The sequence below is a fragment of the Trachypithecus francoisi genome, unplaced genomic scaffold (assembly GCF_009764315.1).
Source record: "Trachypithecus francoisi isolate TF-2019V2 unplaced genomic scaffold, Tfra_2.0 Lachesis_group9, whole genome shotgun sequence".
Classification (NCBI taxonomy): Eukaryota; Metazoa; Chordata; class Mammalia; order Primates; family Cercopithecidae; genus Trachypithecus; species Trachypithecus francoisi.
The window spans coordinates 21847832-21875594 of NW_022681474.1; the positions used below are offsets into that span (position 1 = coordinate 21847832).

Below are 27763 nucleotides of genomic sequence, written 5' to 3' on the forward strand. Positions count from 1 at the left end.
CAGTTTATGAAGTCATCTTTTTATTTAAAATATGAAAAGTCAAACTTTAGGAAATACTCCTTTCAGCATGCACCTTGCCTCTGTGTATTGCCAGTGAAATCACATTTTAAAATATTTTTCTAAACTTTTTCTGTACACTAATACATGGTCCAGTAACTCTGATAACACCTCTGATAATTTGGATGCAAACTGAAGTGTGCTGTCACTGAGATCACTAAGGTTACAGTTTCAGACATGTTGCTATTAATTGCCTGATATGTGCATTGACCTTTAAACCTAATTCTTTTGAACTTAAGATAGACTTTTTTTTTTTTTTTTTTTTTTGAGATGGAGTCTCGCTCTGTCGCCCAAGCTGGAGTGCAGTGGCCGGATCTCAGCTCACTGCAAGCTCCGCCTCCTGGGTTCACGCCATTCTCCTGCCTCAGCCTCCCGAGTAGCTGGGACTACAGGTGCCCACCACCTCGCCCGGCTAGTTTTTTGTACTTTTTAGTAGAGATGGGGTTTCACCGTGTTAGCCAGGATGGTCTCGATCTCCTGACCTCGTGATCCGCCCGTCTCGGCCTCCCAAAGTGCTGGGATTACAGGCTTGAGCCACCACGCCCGGCCAAGATAGACTTAAATTATCATGGTGAATCAAAAATATTCTATTATGTATATGTTCTAGATATTTGAAAATAGTGGTCATGTGATATCAAATCATTGGCAGTACTGAGATGTCCTTTTATTTGCAAACTTGCCTCTGATAGTTCCTTCTAGAATAAGAGAACAACTAAGTGAAATAAGTAGTTCATCTGTGAAGAGACATTTGGGTGCATGATCTTCCCAAAATATATGTCCCCTTTATTTTCTCAAATGTTGTTCTTCCTTCACGTAAGTATGAATTTTCTAGTCATATTTATTTGCGATGGGTTGCCAAACTTGCTTGATAAGGAAACTGAGAAGAATGGAATTTTATAAACAAGGAAACTCAAAAAGGAATTGATCCCTTTCTATTGAGTGTCTGGCCTATTATTCTACTTGGTTAAATGACCAGCTAGGATGGTAGGTAATTCGAAATGTCATCAACAATTTATATTAACACACCAGTACAAGCTAGGGCTACTTTTATTGTCTTCTGACAGCAACTCATAAATATATTCAATTATAGCACTAAATATACTGTTTTACTAATAACTTTTCATCACTGGATCATAAATTCCTCAAAAGTGAGAGCTATCTCCATATTTTCCATAGTGTCTGATAGTTGCTCAGTACATGTTTCTGGCATGAATAAATGGAAGGTTCTAAATTGTTGGCATCACTAGATATAAACACACTGTACTTTGTATGAGAGAGTGATTATTCTTATTATTCTCATTTAGAAATCACATTAAATGACTTATTAAAGATTACAGCTTTTATAAGAACTGGGGTTCATATCATTATCTTGGTCAACATATTTGCACTGCTCAATAAAAATCAGTGTTTACTCTCCAGAATTACCAGGTCTAACTAGAGGTTAACTTTTGCTTGTAATTCAAAACTTTTGAGAGATGCCTACCATAAAAACTCTCCAAAGATAATTTATCAACAAGTCAAAACAGATAAATCACGAGGAAAATTCATGTACTAAAAAGCTAAAAAAAACCAATCAAACAAAAAAACAATTTTATAGAAAAGTTTCTGGAAGTCCTAGCCAGAGCAATGAGGTAAGAGAAAGGACGAAAAGGCATCCAAATAGGGTAGGAAGTCAAATTATCTCTTTGCTGATGATAGGATTCTATACCTAGAAAGTCTGAAAGACTCTTCCAGAAGGACCCTGTAACTGATCCATAACAATGTTCAAAAAATAGTAGCATTTATATATACTAATAAGGTTCAAGTTGAGAGTTAAAGAGCACAATCCCATTTATAACAGCCACAGACTAAAAAAAATAAATAAAATAACAAAAAACAAAACAAACTTAGGAATACATCTAACCAAGGAGGTGAAAGATATCTACAAGAAGAACTATAAATAACACAAAAAAAATGGAAAAACATTCCATGTTCATGGATTGGAAAAGTCAGTATCATTAAAATGGCCATACTGCCCAAATAATTCAGGAGATTCAATGCTATTCCTATCAAACAACAAATATCATTTTTCACAGAATTAGAAAACACTATCCTAAAATCCATATGGAACCATAAAAGAGCCCAAATAGCCAGAATAATTCTAAGCACAAAGAACAAAGCTAGAGTCATCACATTACCTGACTTCAAACTGTATTATAAGGCTATGTTAACCAAAACAGCATGGTACTGGTACAAAAAATAGACACATAGACCAACGGAACAGAACCCAAAAATAAGGTCACACACCTTTTACCATATACAGAAAGTAACTCGAAATGGATTAAAGATTTAATGGAAGACCTCAAGCTATAAGAATCTTAGAAAAAAAAATAAAAAGCAAAAACGTAGGAAACACCATTTTTGACATTGACCGTGGGAAAGAATTTATGTCTAAGTCCTCAAAAGCAATTGCAACAAAAATAAAAATTGACAAATGGGACCTAATTAAAGAGCTTCTGCACAGCAAAGGAAACTGTCAACAGAGTCAACAGACAACTTACAGAATGAGAGAAAACATTCACAGACTATGCATGCAACAAAGGTCTACTATTCAGAATCTATAAGCAACTGAAGTTGATAACAACAACAAAAAAAAAACATTAAAAAGTGGGCAAAGGACATGAACAGACACTTCTCAAAAGAAGACATACATATGGCCAATGAACATGAAAAATGTTACACTTCACCAGTCATCAGAGACATACAAATTAAAACCACAATGAGATACCATTTCACATCAGTCAGAATGGCTACTATTAGAAAGCCAAAAAATAACAGATGCTGGTGAGGTTGCAGAGAAAAAGTAATGCTTATATACTGTTGGTGGAAATGTAAATTTGTTTAGCCACTGTGGAAAGCAATTTGAAGATTTCTTAAAGAATTTAGAACTACCATTCAACTCAGTAATCCCATTACTTGATGTATATTCAAAAGAAAATAAATCTACTAAAAAATAGATGCATGCGTGCATATATGCTCTTCATAGCACCATTCTCAACAGCAAAGACATGGAATCAACCTACGTGCCCATCAACAGTGAACTGGATAAAGAAAATGTACATATTATACACCATGGAATACTATACAGCCATAAAGAGGAATGATATGTCCTTTGCAGCAACATGGATGTACCTGGAGGCCATTATCCTAAGTTAATTAACATAGGAACAGAAAGCCAAATATCACGTCTTCTCACTTGACACGAGAGCTAAACCTTGGGTGCTCATGGACATAAAGATGGCAACAATAAACACTGGGAACTACTGATGAGAGGAGGGAGGGAGGAGGGCAAGGACTGACATGCTAACTTTTGGTGACAAGGTCACTACCTAGGTGACAGGATTATTTGTATCTCAAACCTCAGCATCACACAATATACCCATCTAAGGTAAACTTGTGCCATGTACCCTGTGAATCTAAAATAAAATTGTGTAGGTTTATCAACAGCACAGTTCACAATTGTAAAGATACAGAATCAGCCTAAGAGCTCAGCAACCCATGAGTGGGTAAGGAAAATGTGATATATATACACCATGAAATACTACTCAGGCATACAAAATAATGAAACAATGTCTGTTGCAGCAACTTGGATGGAACTGGAAGCCACTGTCTTAAGCGAAGTAACTCAGGAATGGAAAACCAAATACTGCATGTTTTCACTTATAAGTGGAACTAAGCTATGGATATAAGGAGTGGCATACAGAGTGGTATGAAAAACACTGGAAACTCAGGAAGAGGGAGGCTGAGAGAGTAGGTCGAGGGATGAAAAACTGCCTGATGCGTATAATGTACTCTATTTGTATTGCAGTTGCACTGAAAGCCCAGACTTTATCACGATACAATTCATCATGTAACCAAAACCATTTCCACCCCTAAGGCTATTGAAACTAATTTTTTAAAAATAATAAATCAGTGTAGCTTTTTTGAAAAGCAATTAATTTTTTGATATCAGAAGCCCTAAAAGACACAAATTCATCAATACATTTTTATACCCAATAATGGCATTTTAGGAGTCTGTCTTACATAAATACTTCCAATTATGAAGAAGCTAAATGTGGTTTTGATTAAATGTAAAATAATGTGAAAACTCTATAATAACGTCATAATGGAATTGTTAACTAAAGTAAGGGTATATTCAGTTTTCGTTATATTGTATAGAAGTGATTACTTTGAAAATCAGACAAAATATGATATAAATATAAAGAAGTAGAGAAAATATTGTGTATATGTTATGATTACAAGTGTAAAACCAAGTTACAAAACATTTTAAAAAGAAAAATGCAACAAAATGTTAAAGACATCGTGTAAAGAGGAGAGTTGTTTTTTACATTATCTATTTAAATTCTTACTTTAATAAAATATATTTTAAAAACTCAGGTTTCCATTTACTTATCACATGAAATCAAATGTCAATCTGCATTTTCAGAACCAAAAGACTTAGTTTCTCAATACTTCACAGAACAACATACCTTTGTCAGTCTGATCAGTGTTTTTAACTCCTGCTCACTCATGGACATCTTTGAGTCTTTGATAGTTAAAATTCTCTGTTGTGGTCTAAACTCCTTTCATGCCTTCAATGCATCTAGATGTTTACTTGCTTAAGACTTTTCTTAGATATATTTCCTGATTCACCGTATTCCCTGGGAAAGTTCTCTTGCACTTGGAATTTCACTAGGTCTTCCATAGATACATAGTAGCCTTAAAAACTCCAATTGTTTCTTTCCAGTTGATTCTAAAGCTGAATATGTGGATTTGTCAACTAAATAACATGGTCTTCAAAAGCAAAGATTATGCCCATTTTATGTTTAATATTCTTCGTGTGGTTATATGAAAAACAAAGGTGCTTAGAAACACATGCCCATGTGAAACTTGCCGTCTGGAATCTCAGAGCATATTGAATGCCGTCAGCTTAAGAAAGTAATAAAACAACAAGTGTTTCTTCATAAATATTATCTATAGAATGATTGTATCTAGTTCAGTGTAATGAGCTCTGTGTACAAAATTATTTTAATCCAAATTGAAATTTGTAGAGTCAAGGATTTGTAAGTCTTGTTTCAAAGTAAAATGAAACTAGTTTCCAATTGATGTCACTTTCAGGTTGGTGAGAGTTTGTTTAAATCTATAGTAGATTAGTGCTATATATATCATGTTCTTACTGGATTAAATTTTGTTTTCTTATGGCTGCATTATTTTCCAGGGCCTTCATAGGATCTTTCAGTTTCTCATGTTTTAGTTACATCTTTAGATCTCTATTTGTCAGTCTTTTTATAGCAAAGTAAATATTCTAGTTTTTCATATGCCATAACTTGCTAGCCAGGTTATTTTCAACTTTTATTATGAGCACCAATGTTCTATCCATTCTTGTATCATCAAATATAGAATATGTGAGATATCTTTCATTTCATGTATTTGACAACCAGGTGAATAGTTATTGCCTTTATCATTACCATTTTGGCTGAATAAAAAATATAAAATGGCTAAACACATGCAAAAGAGTCTTTCATTAAAAAAATCGATCTTTTCATGGGTGCAGCACACCAACATGGCACAAGTATACATATGTAACAAACCTGCATGTTATGCACATGTACCCTAGAACTTAAAGTATAATAATAATAATTTTAAAATTTGATCTTTTCAGTTTACTGTATTCTTGTCTTAAAAAAGATATGTGAGGCTGTTTTTATTTTTTTTTTCTTTGGACACTTAATATTTCATAGATATTCTAGTCATTGTTCAGTTGACTGCAATTCAAAGCATCACTTTATTTCTCTTCATGGCTCTGCTATTCTATACTATCAAAGAAAAGAAGCCTTATTTAGAGATGTAGCCTATTTTAGCCATTTTTTAAAATAAAAACCAAAGAACCAATTATTTAGAGTGAGTCAAAGCACATTTCCTCTGTGGAGTAATTATATGGCTTTACATCCTATGGCATGGAAAAATAAAATAATTTCAAATGCATAGACTTGCATATGGAAAAAATGTCCACATACTGCCCTAGGGTTAACTGTAAATTCTCACTAGTGTTAATTAAAATTATGTGGCAAAATTCCTAAACTATTCAGTAAACATGACCTTTAAGTCGTCGTCTTGTTAATGCCCATAATTGGACCATTTGCTGTTGTCTTAGGTGTTCTCTCCTCAGTCTTCATATTTGTATACACTAAATTTTACTGGTAAATTGGTTTTGGATGTCATATAGGTTTTAGCTATTGTATTATGGGCATAATCCAAAGGCTCTGGATATGCACTTTTAGTCAAGTCTGTAGGGTTGTGTTTTTTTTATTTGTGGAAGTACTGCCTGTCAGAAAATTACCTCCACTTCAGGTACATCACCTCTGAACCTATAATCACTATGTAACAAAGGAACTGCTGAATTTAATTTGTTGAAGTTGATAAAAAAAATTGTAAACCTTTAATATAAGTCACTATGAATCTGTGAAGTATTATCATTTGACTACATATCTGATGAAATAATATTTAAACATATGAATTGCTCTAAAAATTCTATGTCAATTCACTTTTCTAAGCCCCCTTTAGATGAAACCATTGTTTCTGAAATTATGATAACCAAGATTTGTAAAGAGCCATGTATCAGGTTCTGTGTGAGGCCAAAGAGAACACAATCAAATCTTTTGCTTCTAAGGAGCTTGGAGTCTGGGGGGACAGCCAGCCATGTGTAAATAGCTCTTATATGTGATGATACTCATTGTAATATAGGAATAAATGGGTACTTAGGTGGCATGAAACAGTAGTGTCTCACCTGGGGCAAAGACGGCAATGAGAAAGGCAAGACAAAAGTAGAGAAAGAGAAGTCATTTCATTGAATGGTAAGTTTGGAGAGCGGGCACCTGGGGCTCTGGAGGGAATAGTCAGGGCAGACAGAGGAAGTAGCTCCTGTGAATGCATGAAAACACGAAGAGCAAGGGACAGATTTGTGAAACCTTCAGTCATAGGATATAGAGCAATTGCAGGTACTTAAGAGGCACAGAAAATGAGACTGGAAAACTGAGCTGGAACCAAGAACAAAGGATTTTTAATGTCTTTATTAGGGGTTTGGATTTATGTGGTAGGTAATGATGAGCCTCAGTCCCCACCTGTACAACTATGGAAAGGCGTGTGGCCATGCAAAGAAGTTAAATCCTGTAGAGTTAGGATTTTTGTTAAGAATACTTTGCATTTACTAAGAAGTAGTTTGGATTATTACATGGGTTATTAAGATTCCGTGTACTGAAAAAAGTTGGGGGTCAGAGGAAAAGACAGGCTCCCAATCCGGTTCCATCCGGTTCTCCCACTATCCCCCACCAGGGGTCTCAGCAGCTCAGAGGGCAGGAGGAGCGGCAGTGCCAGGCACCGCGCACACGCCCTTCCAGAGCCAGGATGCCCAAGAGGAAGGTGAGCTCCGCTAAAGGGGCCGCCAAAGGAAGAGCCCAACAGGAGATCAGCGCGGTTGTCAGGTAAACCTGCTCCTGCAAAAGTGGAAGCGAAGCCGAAAAAGGCAGCAGCGAAGGATATATCTTCAGACGAAAAAGCACAAACAAAAGGGAAAAGGGCAGCAAAGGGAAAACAGGCCTAAGTGGTTAACCAAGAAAGTAAAGAAAAGTTACCTGCAGAAAACTGGGAAATGAAAACTGCGGAGTCCAGCCTCTGACGAAGCAGGAGAGAAAGAAGCCAAGTCTGATTAATACTAAGTACCATGTCTTATCAGCGGTCCCTGTCTCCCTTCTGGTATAATCCAGGGAAATATTTTTATCAGCTATTTTGTAAATGTAAGTTGTTTAGTAGCTCCAGAAACATTTTTGAGAAGGAGGGAATCCCATCTCATCCGATTTTTAAAGTGTAAATGCTTTCTTTTAAGAGGTGAAATCATTCGCTGGTTGTTTATTTTTTGTTACAACCAGAGAATAGTGTGGGATATTGAATTATGGAAGGCTTTCACTGTCTTGAGTGTCAGCTTAACATTCCATAGATGGGGAATTAGTTTTCATATCCTATAATACAAAGCATATTAAATGGCAATATGGAGTCACAATCCTGTATCTAATGTCGTTAACATTTTAAAGTACTTCTATTCCCATGTTGTTTTGTAGTAGAATTGTTTCCTGAAGAAAACTACTCCTTGATCCTGGCTCTCCCTGTCAGAATTGTAGGCACTCTGTAGTCTCTTTGGTTGTGATAGTTCTATTTTCCTAATAACTTTGTTACTGTGCTGTGAAAGATCAAAAATTTGAGTATGTAGTGTACATGCTATTCCGTCGGAATAACTTTAAAAGAGAATTACAATATATAGCTTTTTAGATTTTTGGTACATGTGTTAAGAATTGTGTACAAATTGAAATGTCTGTACTCAACCAATACAATCTCAATTATGAAAGAAAAAAATATCTTTTTATCTTTTTTTTCTTCGTCCATTTAAAATGTTTGATTTTTCTTTCTAAATGAGGCTGTGATGGGCCAGTGAAATAGGCAATGTTGGCAAAACAATGTTTGTTACAATAAAATACATTAGACATTTAAATAACCTTAAAAACCAGGTGAAGGGACATAAACCCAGTCAACTGAATCTGGAACGGTGTTTTCTGCACAAGCAAGTACAGGCAGACCTCTCGTTACAACTAATGTCAACAGAATGAAACATCACATCCTACAGAGGGAGCCAAGTGGGGCAGGGGGTGGGGGTTAGGAGGGTGAGGGTAGGGTGGGGGTGAGGTGAAGGGAGGCCAAGGTGGAACAGGGAAATGGCAAACCAAAACAACACAAACTGAAGTAGCAGGACTTTGCTCAGTGCAGAAAAATTGGCTTATGAATAAAAATTAGACTGATATCAAATTAAATTCAGATCATCATGGCAAAAGACACAATACATGCTATTTAGTTTTAGGAAAAACACACACACATTCATTTCCTAAAATCTGCTGCTAATTAATTTGCTGACGGTGTCTGCTGGCTTGACTATTTTTTATACAAGGATGTGTATTAAATACTCTGTGCTTTTGCCTAAGATAGTGTTAGTTCTCTGTACTTGCCAATGGACACTTTAATTGTGTGTATGAAAAGGAAAATCTTGCCCCATGGGAGTCAGAGAAAGCAAAATAAAATCTAGAGTATGAAACCTCCACGAGCCAGTATGTTCATGTGAAAATTCAGCAGAAATAGACAGTTGCTTTGAACAACAAAAAAATTAGTTAAGTTGAACATCTTCTTTATGTAAAATAGTCAAGATGGGAACATACCGCTAAAGTTAGTGTCTGTGCTATAGACCCAGATCACCAAAGGCATTATGAGCAACACAAATGACCAGGAAATCCCATCGGTGCATGCTGGCAGTGAGTAGGATTTGGTGGCAGGCTGCACACACCCTTTACCAGGTTCCAGGTAGTTACGGGCCACAAACTTGAGCATCTCATCCGTGAGAATCACGGGCAAGGAGATTTTCAGCACCATCAAAGTGCATAAAAGGTATTTCAGAAGTAGAATAAGTATAATTTGCTGAACCATTGAAGGTGGGACTGAGAAAGAGGAAGTTGGGGAAGTCCACCTTAGGCTGCCGTTGAAATCCTTAACCGGCTTACTAGTTGAAATCTATAAAATACCTAACAGGAGTCTTCAAGTCTAATGAAAATATTGACTAAATACTGCTTTTGTTTTTTGTTTATTTGTTTGTTTTTCTCTAGTGGGAGAAATCTCTGAGATTTGTCCGGTAACCACTGATTTTTTGTGTCGGGACAAGAAGTGCATTGCATCCCACCTTGTTTGTGATTATAAGCCAGACTGCTCTGATAGGTCTGATGAAGCTCACTGTGGTAAGTTTATCTGTCTGCTGTATGGCAGCCAGTTCAGCAGAGATTTTCCTTTATAAGTAGAGTTAGATATTGGCATTGATGATGGAGAAGAAGTATTATTTTCATGCACTAGAGTAGATTTAGAATAGCCCAAATATTTCCCCAAATTTGTATACAAGTATCAAATACAAATACAAATGGCAGCCCTTTCATATTCTTTACCCCTATACTGAGAACTGCAACAAGTCTATAGAAAATCATTTTACCAAAAAATAATCCCATTCTGTAATTAGGCACACTGTGTGTAGGGTTAAAATTAAAGTTTCTAGGAACTGCAGTAGCAATCTGCCTTTCTTTATTGGTCTTCATTTGTTTTTTCTATTATTTTTTTCCAAAAAATTGTTGATTTTGTATATGTGGCTGAAAATCAGCACTTTTAGTAAATACCAGTTTAGCAATTAATTTTATCAATTACATTGCACTGGAGAAAGAGGACTGGATGGGCCCCATTGGATTTTTATTCAAGCTTTAATTCAAGCAATGTTTTAAAACTTATATAAAAAACTAAGTATATAATTTTAAAATATGAGCAGATATTTAAATTCAAAGGATCTTTTTTCCATATATCTTTTTTTTTTTTTTTTTTTTTTTTGGACGGAGTCTCGCTCTGTCGCCCAGGCTGAAGTGCAGTGGTGCGATCTCGACTCACTGCAAGCTCCACCTCCCAGGTTCATGCCATTCTCCTGCCTCAGCCTCACGAGTAGCTGGGACTACAGGTGCCCACCACCATGCCTGGATAATTTTTTGTATTTTTAGTAGAGATGGGGTTGCACCATGTTAGCCAGGATGGTCTCGATCTCCTGACCTCATGATCCACCTGCCTCAGCCTCCCAAAGTTTTTTCCATATATCTTATTGGGGAAAAAAAGGATCTTTTTTCCATATATCTTATCTTTGCTAGAGAATATTGATACCATACGAGCTATCTGTTGCAGTTACCATTTGCTGCCTGACAAGCTACCCCAGAAGTTAGTGGTCTAGGCCACTGTTATATTTTGCTCACAATTTTTTGGGTAAGTAATTTAGGAAGGGCTCTTCTGGGCAGTTTGTCTCTGATGGCCTGAGTCGAACTGATAGGGTGGAGCTGGATAATCACATCCAGGATGACTTCTTCTCTTGATACTGTTTGGTCTTTCTGTCTTACTAGAGATGGTGTCTCTTCCTCCAGAGTACTCCATGTGGCTTGGGCTTTACATAACATGGCAGCCACAGGGTGGTAAGCCATTGTACACAGGACTGGCTACTACTAGAAAGTGTCCCCTGACCCTCAGGAAAAATAGCAACCGTTACTTTGATTTAGCCTCAGATGTTCCATAATACCATACCTGATTCCTGCTAATGGCTAAGCAAATAACAAAGTCTAGACTAGACTTGCAATGGGAAAACATCACACGTTAAATGTAGAGAAGGTTGTAGGGTGACCTTTTTGGAGACAAACTAGCACACAAGCGTATTTACATTCTTATTTTATAGCTCAATTTAATTTTTATTTCTTAGGATCTTACACTGATGCTTCCAGTGGGCTCATTTTCTATTTAAAATTTTTAATATATTTTTAAAGTTTAAAAAGCTGTGGTAAAAAATACGTAATAAAAGATTTACAATTTAAATGTATAATTTAATGGCATTAGGTACATTTGTATTATTGTGCAACCACTGCCACCATCCATCTCTAGAACTATTTTTATCCAAAAAAAACTAAAACTGTACTAATTAAAGAATAACACTCCATTTACCCCTTCCCCTAGACCATGGTAACTATCTTTCTCCTTTCTATCTCTATAAAAGATCTTTCATTTCTCTTCTAGGTACCTCATATAAGTGGAATCACATAGTATTTTTCTTTTCTGTGACTGGCTTATGTCACTTACCATAATGTCTTCAATGTTCATTTTGTATTTTAATTTTAAATGAAAGTATTTTTAAAAAGTAAAAACAGTCAACACATCTTAAGACTTTATTATTCATACCATAGAATTATAGTATTAATTTTATAAAATATCATGTATTTCTTTCATAGTATGTACATTCTCAAATAAAACTTATAGTGCACTGAGTAACATTTTCTAGTGTTATTTCTAGCTTATTTTAAATTCACCGGCCAGGTGCGGTGGCTCACACCTGTAGTCCCAGCACTTTGGGAGGCCGATGTGGGTGAATCACAAGGTCAGGAGTTCAAGACCAACCTGGCCAATATGGTGAAACCCCCATCTCTACTAAAAATAAAAACTAAAAAAATAGCTGGACCTGGTGGTGGATGCCTGTAATCCCAGCCACTCGGGAGGCTGAGGCAGAGAATTGCTTGAACCTGGGAGGCAGAGGTTGCAGTGAGCCGAGATAGTGCCACTGCACTCCAGCCTGGGTGACAGAGTGAGACTCATCTCAAAAAAAAAAACAATTCACGAAAAAAGTGTATTTTTAAAAATAGTGTAAGGAATTAATTTCAATGGAAGTCTCTAAAATGTGTGAAATCACCATTTTCCCCACAAGATGTACTAAGTAGGGCATTTAATAGTCACCCACAAAACAGTAAAGACTTGGACAAATTCAAGCCCGTAAACTGCACTCAGCACTCAGGTGAAAGAGGAGCCCACACATTTAGAGCATTAAGAGGGAGCACAGCTGCATCTGTGAGGAAATACAGAGGAGCCACATGATTAAGAGCCTGCCTACTGACCCCTGCACTTAGCAGCACATGCTGGCTGGATTACACCCCAAATCTTCAACGCCAAAGTGCTGTGCTAACATACCCTCCATCAAACCAAAGGCAAGAAGTCAGCTACAAATGAGGACTCTGAACAAAGCCTCAGTCCTCTGGAAACATCCAGAAAGGAATTCTAATGACTGTACTCAATCTGCACTGAAGTTAAAGGAACATTTGCACACAGAAATAAAAAAGAATCAGTGAAAGAACTCTGGCAACTCAAATGACCAGAGTGTCTTCTGTTCTCCAAAGGACCGCACTGGTTCTCCAGCAAGCATTCTTAATCAGGTGAGATGGCTGAAATGGCACACATAGAATTGAGAATATGGGTAGAAACAAATATTATTGAGATTCAGAGGACATTGAAACCCAATCCAAAGAAGCTAAGAATAACAATTAAGTTATGCAGGAGCTGACAGATGGAATATGCAGTATAAAAAAATAACCTAACTCACCTAATGGAGCTGAAAAGCACACTACAAGAATTTTATGATGTAATCACAAGTATTAGCACCAGAATAGAACAAGTTCAGGAAAAAAATCACAGAGCTTGAAGACTGGCTTACTGAAATAACATAGACAAAAATAAAGAAAACAGAATAAAAAGGAATGAAGAAATTCTCTGAGAAATATGTGATTATGTTAAGAGGCCAAATCAATGAATCACTGGTATCCCTGAAAGAGACAGGGAGAAAGCAAGCAACTTGAAAAATTGCTTTCAGGATATTGTTAGTAAAAACTTCGCCAACCTCACTAAAGAGGCCAACATTCAAATTCAGGAAATGAAGAGAACTCCTGCAAGATATTACACATGAAGATCATCCACAAGACACAAAATCATCACTTTTTTTTTTTTTTTTTTTTTTTTTGGTGAGATAGAATCTTGCTCTGTCGCCCAGGCTGGAGAGCAGTGACACAGTCTCAGCTCACTGCATCCTCCACCTCCCAGGTTCAAGCAATTCTCCTGCCTCAGCCTCCTTAGTAGCTGGGATTACAGGTGTCTACCACCACACCCAGCTAATTTTTCTATTTTTAGTAGAGATGGGGGTTTGCCATGTTGGCTAGGCTGGTCTCGAACTCCTGATCTCAAATGATCTGCCTGCCTTGGCCTCCCAAAGTGCTGGGATTACAGGTATGAGTCACCACACCTGGCCATAATAATCACATTTCCCAAGGTCAAAATGAAAGAAAAAATGTTAAACGTAGCTAAAAAGAAAGAGCAGGTCACCTACAAAGGGAACCTCATCAGACTAAGAGTGAATCTTTCAGCAGTGAATCTTTTGCCCTCCACGCCAGAAGAAATTGGGGGCCTATATTCAACATTCTAAACACACACACACACACACACACACACACACACAAACAAAACAAAACAAAACAAAACAAAACAAAACAAATGCTACAACCAAGAATTTCACATACAGGCAAACTAAACTTCACACATGAAGGAGAAATAACATCCCTTTCAGACAAGAAAATGCTGAGATGATTCATTATCAGCAAACCTGCCTTACAAGAGCTTCTGAAGACCATCACCAGCCACTACAGAAACACACCTTAGTACACAGACCAGTGACACTATAAGCAGCCAGACAAACAAGTCTGCATAACAACCAGCTAATGACGTGATGACAGGATTAAATCCATGCATATCATGTTAACCTTGAATGTAAATGGGCAAAATGCCCCAGTTAGAAGGCGCAGAGTGGCAAGCTAAATAAAGAAGCAAAACCAAGTGGTTGGCTGTCTTCAAGAGACCCATCTCACACTCAGTGGCACCCATAGCCTTAAAATAAAGGAAAGGAGAAAAATCTACCAAGCAAATGGAAATCAGAAAAAAGCAGAGATTGCAAACCTCATTTCAGACAAAATAGACTTTAAATCAATAAAGATCAAAAAAGACAATGATAGTAGATATGGTAAAGGATTCAATTCAACAAGAAGACCTAACTATCCTAAATATATATGCACCCAGCACAGGAGTACCCATATTCATAAAGCCAGTTTCTAGAGACCTATGAAGAGACTTAGACTCCCAAACAGTAATGGTGGAAGACTTCAACACCCCATTGACAGTATTGGACAGATAATTGAGGCAGAAAATTAACAAAGATATTCAGGACCTGAACTCAACACTTGACCAATGAACCTAATAGACATCTACAGAACACCCCACCCCAAAACCACAGAATATACATTCTTACTGCCAGATGGCACATGCTTTAAAATTGACCACAGTTGTACATAAAAATAATCCTCAGCAAATTCCAAAAAAATGAAATTATACCAACCATCACAGCACAATAAAAATGGAAATCAGTGCCAAGAAGATCTCTCAATACAATGTATTTACACAGAAATTAAACAATCTGCTTCTGAATGACTTTTGGGTAATTAATGAAATTAAGGTAGAAATCAGGAAGTTCTTTGAAACTAATGAGAACATGCATGCAACATATCAGAATCTCTGGGACACAGCTAAGACAGTGTTAAGAGGGAAATTTATAGCACCAAATGCCCACATCAGAAATTTGGAAAGGTCTCTAATTAGTAACCTCAAATAATTTCAAATTAACCATCACGGTTGTTGATTGGTGGGACATCTGCGTAAAAGTGTGAAAGTCCATGGAAAGGGATGACTAAGGCCAATACAGAGTGAGAAATGTAAACAAGTAAATGTGTGTGATTATTTTTAAATTAATAGGGGCAGCCTGGCTGTATGACTGCAAAATAGAAGAAAGGAATTAGAAGAGAATGTGAAATTGAAGGACATGGAAAAATGTGTAACTTTGAAAAAAATGAAGCTGTGGAATGTCAATAGCAGTGTTTGGATGAGGAGTTGAGATCATAAACAGAGATTAGCCTTAGGAAAGAGAAAAGTGGCATAGTTTGAGATTGAGAGAATGAAATGTAAGAGAATTTATCCTGATTGGATAAGTATCTTTAGCGTCAAAGATAAAGTCATATATTAAGCAAGGCGGGACAGAGGGTGCAAGGATGATCACAGAGAATAAAAAAGGATGTAGAATAAATATTGTAGGGCTGTATATCAGGGAGTCACTTACACAGAACACTAGTAAAGAATGTGCAGGTGACATCGTTCTAAAGAACACATAATGGCTGTCTTTTATATCCATTGCAAGATTCTGAATTTTTACAGATGTGTTGGCTAAACACCAGCAGAACGGAATGTCTCATTTTTTATCCATATCATATCATAAAAACCTATTCTATATTATGTAACACTGGCATGACAAACACAAAGAAGACACACATAGCCCATAAATAAGCATAGAAGAAGCAATAGATAATATAGTCATATAGAATGAATGAAAGGAATGTACATGAATACAAGTGGTTGTAATTTGTAGGTGTAAGATGCAATAATGCTTGAGAAGTAAAATGCTAATATTTTATTTAAATAATCTCAGGGATCCAGAAAGTTTTGTATGGAAATATTAAAGCTTTGCTTGCTGTATATTTAGTATCTATTTTTACAGCAAGGCTTCTTTCTGGTTACATTTCTATATGCCAACATTGGTTGTATGTTAAGGAAAAGTTGTGAACGAGAAGAAATTTTAAAAATTACACAAACTTTCTTTCTAAAAAGAAAGGAAAAGTAAATGATGACCTCAATTGATTCATACCGATTAAATCACCCTATCATTCTTTCTGTCTGTACAACACAGTCTGGTTTTACAGTGGGTACTCAAAAGTAATAACTGATGTACAAAAAAGAGAAAGAAAAATGAAAGCCTAGATCAGGGTATTATGATGGCACTTTTCACAGGTGACTAGAAATAGATACAGTTATTATCTATTAATTTTCCTCATTGTGAATAATTTAATTTTAAAGGAGTTATCAATCAACACTTTTAGAAGAGAATTTCTTTCTTTTTTAGTGACTAGCTCTGATATGTGATGCTGCAGTGACTGGTATGGTGTCCAAGATAATTTGTGTCCTATACAGTTTACTACTTCTCCCAAAGTGCCTTTTCTTTAGTAAATGACTTTGTGTCACTGATAGGCTATGCTATTCAAACATCAGAATAAAGGAAGGAAGTGAATTAAACATCCAGACAACTGAAGCTGTTTATTTATTTGACCCGAATAATCTTGTATTAGCATAATGTTATGTTCATTGTTCATGTGTAGACACAGTTTTAACTATCATCTATAAATATTATTCATCAATGCATAGAACTCCTTAATGGATAAGTGACAACATTCATACACTGCTTCTAGATCCTTCAATTAAAATATTATCAATGAGTACAAATGTCTTGATGCTGTAAATATATTTATAAAGAATTAGAATATGCAGATGCTAATTTTAAATGATCCCAAATATAGGGTAACAGCAAAGGTGATAGACATTTCCAGAAACTTCCATTAATATTTTTGCTTCCCCAGCACAGTATACAAGCACAACAGGAAGCTGCAATTTTGAAACAAGTTCAGGAAATTGGACCACAGCCTGCAGTCTTACTCAAGACTCTGAGGATGACTTGGACTGGGCCATCGGCAGCAGAATTCCTGCCGAAGCATTAATTCCAGACTCTGATCACACGCCAGGTATGTCTAGTAGCCATCCCTAGACCAAGAAATCCACTCATCTGGAAACCTGCTTTAACAATTTGTGTGAATTTCAGTGCGCATTTCTTATGTGTATGTGGGGACAGAGCTCAGTAGGTTTTACGGAAAGAGGGCTACTCCCTTCTGTTGCAAACTCTGAATTACTAAATAGACCCAGAACTGACACTGCTACAACAAAGAAGCTCACCACTCATATTTTAAGAGACTCACAGATTTTACTCTACCCTAAGGGTGCCATTAAATTCCCCAATTGGGGGAGGGTAGGTGGGTGGCATTCAGATTAATGATTGCAATGTGCAAAGATACACAACTGGCAATGCTAAAAGTTATCCTGTTGTGACAATGGCCAGTCATAACAATGAAATGGCTGACCACCAATTTCCTTTCCATCATTTGGAAGTACAGGAGCCAAAGTGTAAAATGCTAAGTGGTGGTGGAATGAGTGAGTATCAGCACAATCTTCACAAGTTTTGCTTTGTGCCCTGTGATTTCAGATTATGCAATCTTTAATGGCTTTACAGTTAATAGACTCAAAGTAGGAGTAAGCTTGTAATCTTATTTACTCTTACAAAGAAGTCCTACTGACTCAGAATTTATCTTAGAAATCTAGCTTTTATTAGGGATTTAAAAAAAAACTAAGATATTTGTGATGGCTAATTTTATTTGTCAGTTTGGAGGTGTTTTTGATAAGATCAACATTTAAATTGATGAGCTTTGAGTCGAGTGGATTGCCCTTCATAATGTGGCCTCCTCCAATCAACTGAAGGCCTGAATAGAAAAACAAAACAAAACAAAACACCAGCCTATGCAGCAAGAAGGATCCCCAAGAGAATGTCTTCAGATTTCATCTGCACCATGGGCTTTCATGGTTTTCCAGCCTGACAGTCCACCCTGCAAATACTGGACTTGGCAGCCTTCATAACTTCATGAGCCAATTCCTTATAATAAATCTCTATATGTACACACATCCTATTGATTCTGTTTATTAGGAGAACCCTAATCAATACCATATTCTTCAAAACAGTTGAAACATATGCACAGTAGAAAAGAATAAGATTATGTGAAATTGAAGTAACTTTCAAAAGATTGCCCTAGCCATTATATGACTAGTGAAAAGAGCATATTAATTTTATTATTTATATGTTTCAGACTGATTGAATGTATCATGCTATTTAATTACAATATGGCCATTCACTCTTGTTTTAAAGATTTTTCTCTAATTCGTTTTATATGGTGAATCACATGTATTGATTTGCATATGTCGAACCAACCTTGCATCTTAGGAATGAACCCTACTGGATTGTGGTGAATTAACTTTTTGATATGATGCTGGATTTGGTTTGCTAGTATTTTGTTGAGGATTTTTTATGTCTGTGTTGATCAGGGATATTAGCCTGTAGTTTTCTTTTTTCACTGTGGCTTTGCCAGATTTTAGTATCAGGGTAATGCTGGCTTCATAGAATGAGTTAGTCTCTCCTCCTCGAATTTTTAGAATAGTGGAATTGTCACCAGCTCTTCTTTATATGTCTGGTAGAATTAATCTTTAAATTGAATATACTCCCTTTGACTTGTCACATTGTATCTCCCTTTTCTTTCACAAGTTTTTGTTTCCCTTAAAAACATGAAGTTAATGTATACTAGATTATAAGTTGAACAGGATAGAGAATCAAGAAACTAAGGTCAGTAATTATAAGGATTTGGTTTATAACAAAGGTAGATATTTAAAATAGTAGGAAAAAGGTGCATGATACAGGATGGTGCTGGCATATCTGGTTATCCACCTGGAAAGACTTAAATTAAATCCAAGTTTTATATCATATGCAGCAATACAATCTAGATAAAGACTTAAATGTAACAAAAAAAAACAAGAAAATCCTTGCAAGAAAACAGAGAGTAAACTGTGTGTAATTTAGAGCAGAATATTTTATAACCTTCCAAACCCAATTTAGAAAGGATTTTGGCCTCTTTGACATAGAAGTCAACTTTTAAAACCTGGAAGTCAGCTTCTAAACCCAATTTAGAAAGCATTTTGGCCTCTTGCACATAGAAAGGCCGACACATAATGACTTATATGAGGATATTTACATCAGCATTGCTTTTAGCAGAAATAATGGGGAATAAATGAATGCCTATTATATGATCATTTATGTGTTCCTTCCTTCATTCACTTAGCTATTTGTCAAATGCCAGGCACTTGGCCAGGTCCTGTGGATGCATCAGTGAATAAAACAGGCATAAATCCCTGTCACAGTAGAGCTTACATTACAGAAGGAGGAAAAAGATAATGGGTAAACATAATAAATAAATAAATTAGATGGCTTATTAGAAGTTAAGGGGAGAAAAGGGAAGGAATAGAGTACATAGGAGTGTGAAAGACAGTAAGTAGGTGTGTGCCTTGGAGTTGGGAGGATGGCCATGTAAATAGGCTGATCAAATTAGACCCTGCATAGAAATGCCATTCAACAAGAGACCTGAAGGAGCTGTGAGGAAGTGACCTGTGGTTACCTAAGGAAAGAATGTTCCAGAGCTAGATCAACCTGTGTTTAGAAGGTGTCTTAACCCAGTTGCTAATGACATTTGGGGCAGTCTAATTAATTAGGGGTTTGACCTGTGCAATTGTAAGATGTTTAGCAGCACTTGAGGCCTCTACCAACTAGTTGTCAGAAGCACTCCTCTTTCTAATCATAATAAAGCCAAATGTCTTTAGAAATTGCCCCTGTTGAGAACCCAGAGAAACAGCCTGGAAGCCAAGGTAACTTGTAAAATCTACAACATGCAATATTACGCAGACACTAAAAAGAATGTAGTCATGTATAGTCGATTTGAAAGGATTTCCAAATAATAGTATTGAAGGAGTAAAGCAATATGCAAAATGTTAAGATAGTGTGATCTAGTTTTTCTAAAGCAGACAACTAGTACCCCCTTATTGTGCATATGTATAAATCTGTGCGTAGATATTACTATGAATGGCTGTAGCCATGGAGGAGAGTATAAAAGGATACATACTTGTTTATTAACATAGATTACTTGAATGGGTGACAGGGTTAAAGTAGAGAAGAGGAAGAAATAAACTCAATATAAAAAGAAACAAGGCCGGGCACAGTGGCTCGTGCCTGTAATCCCAGCCCTTTGGGAGGCCAAGGCAGGAGGATTGCTTGAGCCCAGCAGTTTGAGACCAGCCTGGGCAACACGGTGAAACCCCATCTCTACAAAAAATAAAAAATTAGCCAGGTGTGATGGCATGCCTATTGTCCCCACTACTCGGGAGGCTGAGGCAGGAGGATGGCTTGAGCCCATGAGGTTGAGGCTGCAGTGTCGTGTTTACTCCATTGCACTCTGGCAAGACTCTGTCTCAAAAAAAAAAAAAAAAAAAAAAAAGAAGAAGCAAATAACAGGAATTGTACCTGAAAAGAAAATCCAATATACATGGTGGTAGCACATTTGTGCGCTTATGAAAAATGTGGTGAATATGTTAAGGTTTGCCACTGGAAAGGTCTGAACTGTTGCTTGTCCTTTTAATATTTACTTTTTCTTCAATGTTTCTATTTATCAATTTTACATTACTAAAATACTTTTTCTAAAATTTTTAGAATATAAATAAGCAGAAAAAACTTTTCTAGTAACCTCAGAGTAATGATAAAGCCATCAATAAGCTTCATGTTTGTTCATACTCCCATTCTTTCTTAATGTATGCATTTTCAAAGAGAAATATTTTCTTGTTGATTTTGTAATTCTAAAAATATAGTGTAAACAAGGTTATATGTAGTGAAATATCTTGCACAGCATAGTTTTATAGTATTTTACTTTTTGAATATATCAAAATTTACAAAATCTAATTATAAACATTATTTTCTCCATTATGATAAATATCACAACAACGAATTGACATGTAGATGGAACTTTTTTTACTTCTGTAATTCCTGAAGATGAATATATGGGATTTTTTGAGAAAATATGAGAAACAAGCCAATTTTCATTTATTCTGCTTAGATCTAGACAATAACACGTGGACACAAATGCCTGTGAGTTCATTAGATATTGTCTGCCACAGTCTTCCCTTATGCTAAGACAGTATTTGAAAACTACAGAGCATGTCTTCTGCTACAATAATACTAAAGATAAAAAAACTGCAGGCTCAGTTGAGGACAAGATTAAAGTATAGTCAATAGATATGAGAAAGTTTACATCTGTTGTTCAAAAAGAAAAACACGAGTGATCAATGGATACCTTTTAATGGAAACATTAAAGACTATTAATAAGAGTATTAATTTTTCTTTTTTGAACTTTTAGAGCTTGTGTATGTTCATTAAAGACCACAGGCAAGTTTTGAATCTGGTTGTTTATGTAATGTTATATACAAGCAATGTTGTCCGCAGATTTAAAAAAAAGCAATAATTCTGACAGAACACTTTATTATCCTCCTTATTAATCACTACTTGAGACAGTATTTTTACAGAGTGCTGTCTTCAAAGCAGCCTGATTATATCATTCTTGATACACTAATACGGCTGAATGAGACTGTTTAGGCATCTCTGAGATAATGGGATGCTGAATAAATTGTAAGGACATTAATTAATTTTGACCCTCTGGGAAAAACAAAATTCTTTATGGGAAGGCCAACAAATTCAATGAGCCTATGGTCTGTTTCTACGCATCACAACATTGTTGTTAATTAAAATCGTATTTATGGAGTTTTGCACTTATTGTTGTCAAGACAAAGAATTAGATACATAAGGGGGCCGTTTTCAATGCCCGTCACAGGGCTATTTATGAGCCTTTTTGGAGACATTGGCGAAGCTGGAGAGAGAAACTACAAACATCAATCCACTCTCTGGTCTACACATGAATACTGTTTAGACTTAATGTATACAAGATTGAATGGCAACAGTGACATTTATGTAGCATGAATTCATGAAGGCGTAAGGCACAAAGCTGCTGCTGTCTCTTTTTTTCCCTTCATAACTTTATGCTCTCTTTAATGATATAATTGGCCATCTCCACAATTAGACTATCAACTCCAGTAAGACAAGTGTCACATGTTTTGCTGTTGTGACGTCTCCTCTAGCATTTAAATAAGTCTGAATTGCACCTGATAAATACTTTTGTAGGTTACTTGGAACTATCCCCTACTATATTTATTGACAGTGAAGTATTTTGGATTACCTAATGCATTAAGCATTTCCTGAGTGCCTGCTAAATACCATTCATTGTGTTGGGAACTGAGAATATGAATTAACTAAATGTTTGGTAAGTAACTAAGAAATCAAATATGCTGACTGATATAGCATACATGCTTACTATCGTGCATTTCTATACTAACCACTCAAGGCAGCCATAGCATTTGTAGTATAGTCAGCTCTATCAGTTAATATTTGAGATTGATTTCTAACCATAACTTTATTATATTTATGCCCAGCCAGGAAAGGAGTGTTCTACCCAAAGATGCTCATTTACAGCTATTAACACCTGCTAGAAAAATCTTACTTATTTTACAGTGAAAATTGAAATGCATAGATCAATGATCAGTTTCCAATTGATTGTGGAGTGAGTGGTGCCATTAAAATCCCTAACCCAGATTGGCCATGTCAAAAAAAATTCTATTTTTGGGACATGGAATTGCCATGCATATGGCTGATTTTTAAATTCTCTACAAATAAAAATATATCTTCAAGGGCCACAACAGACAGTTCCCTTTAAGATGTCTTGTGATTTAAGGGTCACTAGTAGGAAAGCACTAGTAAAATTTATCCAAGACTTTATTATCAAATCATTGCATGGTTAGAGACCATCAACAATTAGGGTACATATTTGTCTACAAAATGTCAAACTATCTTTTGTTGCTCTTACTTAATTTCTGGCAGAATTAACTGCAAAACCCTCACTATATGTTTTGCCTACTGTTAGCTTTAAACAAGGAATATGAATATGTGAATCTAAAAGTCTAACCCTATAGAAGAACCAAATCTACAATATGAGAAAATGGTCACATTTGGAATATCAGTAAAGTTTGTTTTAGTGTGAAATGGAGGATCTCTAAGATCATGTAGGGATATTGGTTTAACATGACATAGTCAACATTCAGTTAGGTTTTCTACAGAAGTTATCAACTGTGAAATCTGGATTTTGGCATTTTCTTACCATTTGTAAACAGAAAAGAAACACAGAGAAAAAATAAAAAAGACAAAGTTTTCATAATGAGAGCGGGGAGAAGTTTTGATCCTTGTTTTGGGAAAGTTGGCCACATCTAGGATGTCATCTTCTTCTGAAGAGAAATCTCTTTGGTCAGTTTTGCCTTGAGGTCTCCAAAAGATGTGCAGTCTTGGAGGAGTCATCTTGAGAGATGTGAAGCCAAGACTGAAGATTATAAAGTTTTGCTGCAGTATGACTGCTTAAAAGAACTTGGTATCATTCCTTCCAGTGGGGCTCAGGGGCAGTCTTTCCCTAGTGTTATTTCCAATCGACCCATTCTCTGTGGCCTAGATCATGAAAAATTTGGTTATCATCAGTTGGTGGGTCACAAAGGGCTTTCTTTTTTTTTTTTTTTTACATGGTAAACATATACTCTGGCGTGATACATTAAAACTTGGCAATATTTGGTCATTTATAAGAACGGGAGGTACAGGTAGCTCTATTATTATGGGTAAAGGCCTTCCAGTGACTATTTTATAAGATTTCATAATTGGTGTTTTCCAGGGGCAGTGGATCTTATTTCCATCAAGGACAGCAGTAATACATTTGCCCAAGGCAATCCAGTCTATTCAGTTAGTTTTGCATAATGCCATTGTGTTTGTAATATCTTATTTAACTCTTTGATGATTTGCCCATTGAAATGAGTGCCTCCACATATACACCATGGAATACTATGCAGCCATCAAAAAGGATGAGTTTGCGTCCTTTGTAGGGACATGGATGCAGCTGGAAACCATCATTCTTAGCAAACTATCACAAGAAGAGAAAACCAAACACCGCATGTTCTCACTCATAGGTGGGAACTGAACAATGAGATCACTTGGACTCGGGAAGGGGAACATCACACACTGGGGCCTATCATGGGGAGGGGGGAGGAGGGAGGGATTGCACTGGGGAGTTATACATGATATAAACGTTATGCACATGTACCCTAGAACTTAAGTATAATAAAAAATAAAAAATAAAAAAAAGAAAATAAAAAAAAAAAAAAAAAGAAAATAAAATTGCTTTTTCTAAAAAAAAAAAAAAAAAAAAAAAAAAAAAAAAAAAAAAGAATGAGTGCCTCCATCACTGGAAATACAGGAATACCCCGTAAAAGAAAAACATTTATAATGATCTCTTAGTTGACTTTCCCATACAGGAAAGCTTCTGTCTAACCAGGAAACATACAAACTACAAGAACACATTGATATCCCTTCAATGGGATAGGTGGCAATTGAGTGAAATCCATTTGTAAAAGTTTAAATGATTTATTGGTAGAAATGTAACACCTAAAGAGTTGATTGTGTTCACAGAATTATGGGTTTGACAAACCAAAAAATGCTTACAAATCATTTTAGCAATTTTAGGCTAGTCACTCCGATTTTTTTTCATAATTTAAGTCATCTTGAAATTTCCATAATGATTGGTGGAGTCCATAGTTTTAAATAATGGAAGATTTAAGGACTCAGGAAGGACCAAGTAGTCATCTGGGTCCTCCTTGGGTGTACAATTAACACTGAGTTTACTTACTTTTAAATAACACATTTGTTTCTTCATTTCAGGTGTATAGCACTGTTTATTAAATAGGTTGTCATAGATAATTTGACTTGGGTCAGTCTTACTGTGTTCACTTAAATTGCATATATGATATGGTTTGTATGTTTGTCCCCTCCAAATCTCATGTTAAAATGTAATCCCCAGTGTTGGAGACGGAACCTAGTGAGAGCTGTTTGGGTCATGAGGATGGATTCCTCATGAACGGCATGGTGCTCCACCTCTGGTAATGGTCCATATGAGAGCTCATTGGTAAAATGTATCTGGGACCTCCCCCTTCACTCTCTTGCTTCCTTTCTCACTATGTGATACAGCAGGTCCCCTTTTCCTTCTGTCATGACTATAAGCTTCCTGAGTTCTCACCAGAAGCCAAGCAGATACTGGTGCCATGCTTATACAGCTTGCAGAACCATGAGTCAAATAATTTTTTTTTTTAATAAATTGTCCAACCTAAGGTACTCATTTATAGCACTGCAAAATTAACACAGTATCTTAACAATTTCAGTATTGGCTGACTTACCACGAAAATCTACAACAGTATTTCCTTGGCATTCAAATTAATTCTTCTACTTGATGTTGGGTTAGCAATTTAAGTGCCAATCAGTTTCTACATTAAAATTCTGGGAATTCTTATCTAGTCAAATAGTGGGATCTTACAGTTATCAGAAACCTGTTATATTATATGCTATGTTATTAATATGTGTTTAGTATCACATTAATAAGGTTTAGTATCACTTATTATTTGACAGTGTTTCCCATGCCATTTAACATGTTAGATAAGCCTAATTAGTTTTACACCTCTCTTTAAATAAAGAGAAAGAAAGAAAAAAATTCTTTTGAGATATTTCTATGGCCTGTAGGAAAACTCCCTAAGTTAGTTCAAAGTCAAAAGATCCTAATTTAGATTTTGATTTTGGGAAGTCATGAAAAATAAGAGGTTTTAAATACTTGATTAAAATAGGATTACAGGGCACTGTGAAACAATGCTTACTCGTTTAGCTAGAGTGATACTTAAAATACTTAAAGACAAATACAGAAAGGTACATAGTTATAGGAAAGAAAAACCTTAGTTCATTTAGTAAAGAGAACTCACTTTTCTTAAGAAATGAAAGATCCTTTACAGACTGCATGAAGCGTAGGAAATTATCTTGGTAAAACACAGAATATTTGTTTCCTAGGTGAATTATCTAAAAGGAAAGCCTTTCACAATTTTCTACTAAAAGCAGACCAAGACTCCAAGTAAACCTTGTCGTTTTAACACAGAGGATCAAATTCTTGTTTTGTATCAGCATACTTTTGATATAAAACCTTAATTTTTTGAAGACTTAAAAATGATTCCCTATTAATTGCGGACAGTTTGATCACACATAAAATATCTGTTCATTCCTTCTACAACACCCTTTCATCCATTCAGTTTTTGTTTTATGCTTTTTCTTTTTCCCATTTTGAAACAGCCATTTCTTATGCTTTAGGACAAAGAAATATATATAATTTTATTTAACAACAAAAACACAACTTTATACTTTATAGCTTTTCTTACCAAAAACATAGCTTGTCATCTTTATATATTTGAATTTAGAATGGTTTTTCTCATTATTTCTAGTAATTTTAGTTATATGTATGAATTCAAATAATGAACTCTTAGTGACTTTAATTTACAGGGAACACTAGGAAGTAAGCAAGCAACTGAGGTATATCACACCAGCTTTCTGTAGATTGGCAAATCTATGAATCATTTCTAGAAACGTGCTTTTTCGTAGTACACTTTTTTTGGTATGACACAGAGCATGTGTACTAACAGTTTAAACTACCTTTAGTCTCTGTAATGAGAAACTATAGAAGAGGCAACATTTTATGTCTGTCCTTACAGAGTTTTTTTTAGTAGGTCACTTTAAGTGGTTGTTTGTACAGATTTAGCCTCAACTTACTCTTTTTTTTGTTTTTTTCCCGGGGTGCGGTGGGAGCCGGGGCGGGAACGGAGTCTTGCTCTGTTGCCCAGGCTGGAGTGCAGTGGTGTGATCTCGGCTTACGGCAAGCTCTGCCTCCCGGGTTCATGCCATTCTCCTGCCTCAGCCTCCCGAGTAGCTGGCACTACAGGCGTCCGCCACCATGCCTGGCTAATTTATTTATTTATTCTTTTAGTAGAGACAGAGTTTAACCGTGTTAGCCAGGATGGTCTCGATCTCCTGACCTCGTGATCTGCCTGCCTCGGCCTCCCAAAGTGCTGGGATTACAGGCGTGAGCCACCGCGCCCGGCCAACTTTCTCTTCTTGATGATAAAAGAACGTTAAAACCAGCTGGTATAGGAAGGACACCATTCTCCTGGGAATTTTAGATTACTTACATCTATTTAATTCACTTGTTTTTATGATTATGCTTGGATTGCTTATGAAGATGAGATATTAAACAACTAGCCATCATAGTAAGTTATTTTCCTTGCTGACAAATTTTGTAATGTAGAGACAACATAAGCTTGTTTTACTAATAAACCTAGGCAGAAAAAGTTGTGCATCTGAATTATATATAGTGTTGAGAAATCTGGAGATGTACCTGCTTTAATCAAACTCACACACTTTAATTAACTTTTATTTACCAAAGAGTATCCCAGATCATGTAAATTTGAAAATAATTTGTGTTAGTTTCTAAGAGTTTTTTTTTTTTTTTTTTTTGAGGCAGAGTCTCCCTCTGTGGCCCGGACTGGAGTGCAGTGGCCGGATCTCAGCTCACTGCAAGCTCCGCCTCCCGGGTTCACGCCATTCTCCTGCCTCAGCCTCCGGAGGAGCTGGGACTACAGGCGC

General features: G+C 36.1%; 1 protein-coding gene and 1 pseudogene across 1 annotated transcript in view; both read left to right on the plus strand.

Moving 5' to 3' along the window:
- MALRD1 (MAM and LDL receptor class A domain containing 1) overlaps positions 1–27763 on the plus strand; it is a 702910-nt gene that overhangs the window by 468717 nt on the left and 206430 nt on the right. Inside the window, 2 exon segments of the mRNA XM_033209380.1 lie at positions 9774–9902; positions 17058–17219. Of these exon segments, the coding sequence (XP_033065271.1) occupies positions 9774–9902; positions 17058–17219 (291 nt within the window).
- On the plus strand, positions 7480–7784 carry LOC117082588 (annotated as a pseudogene).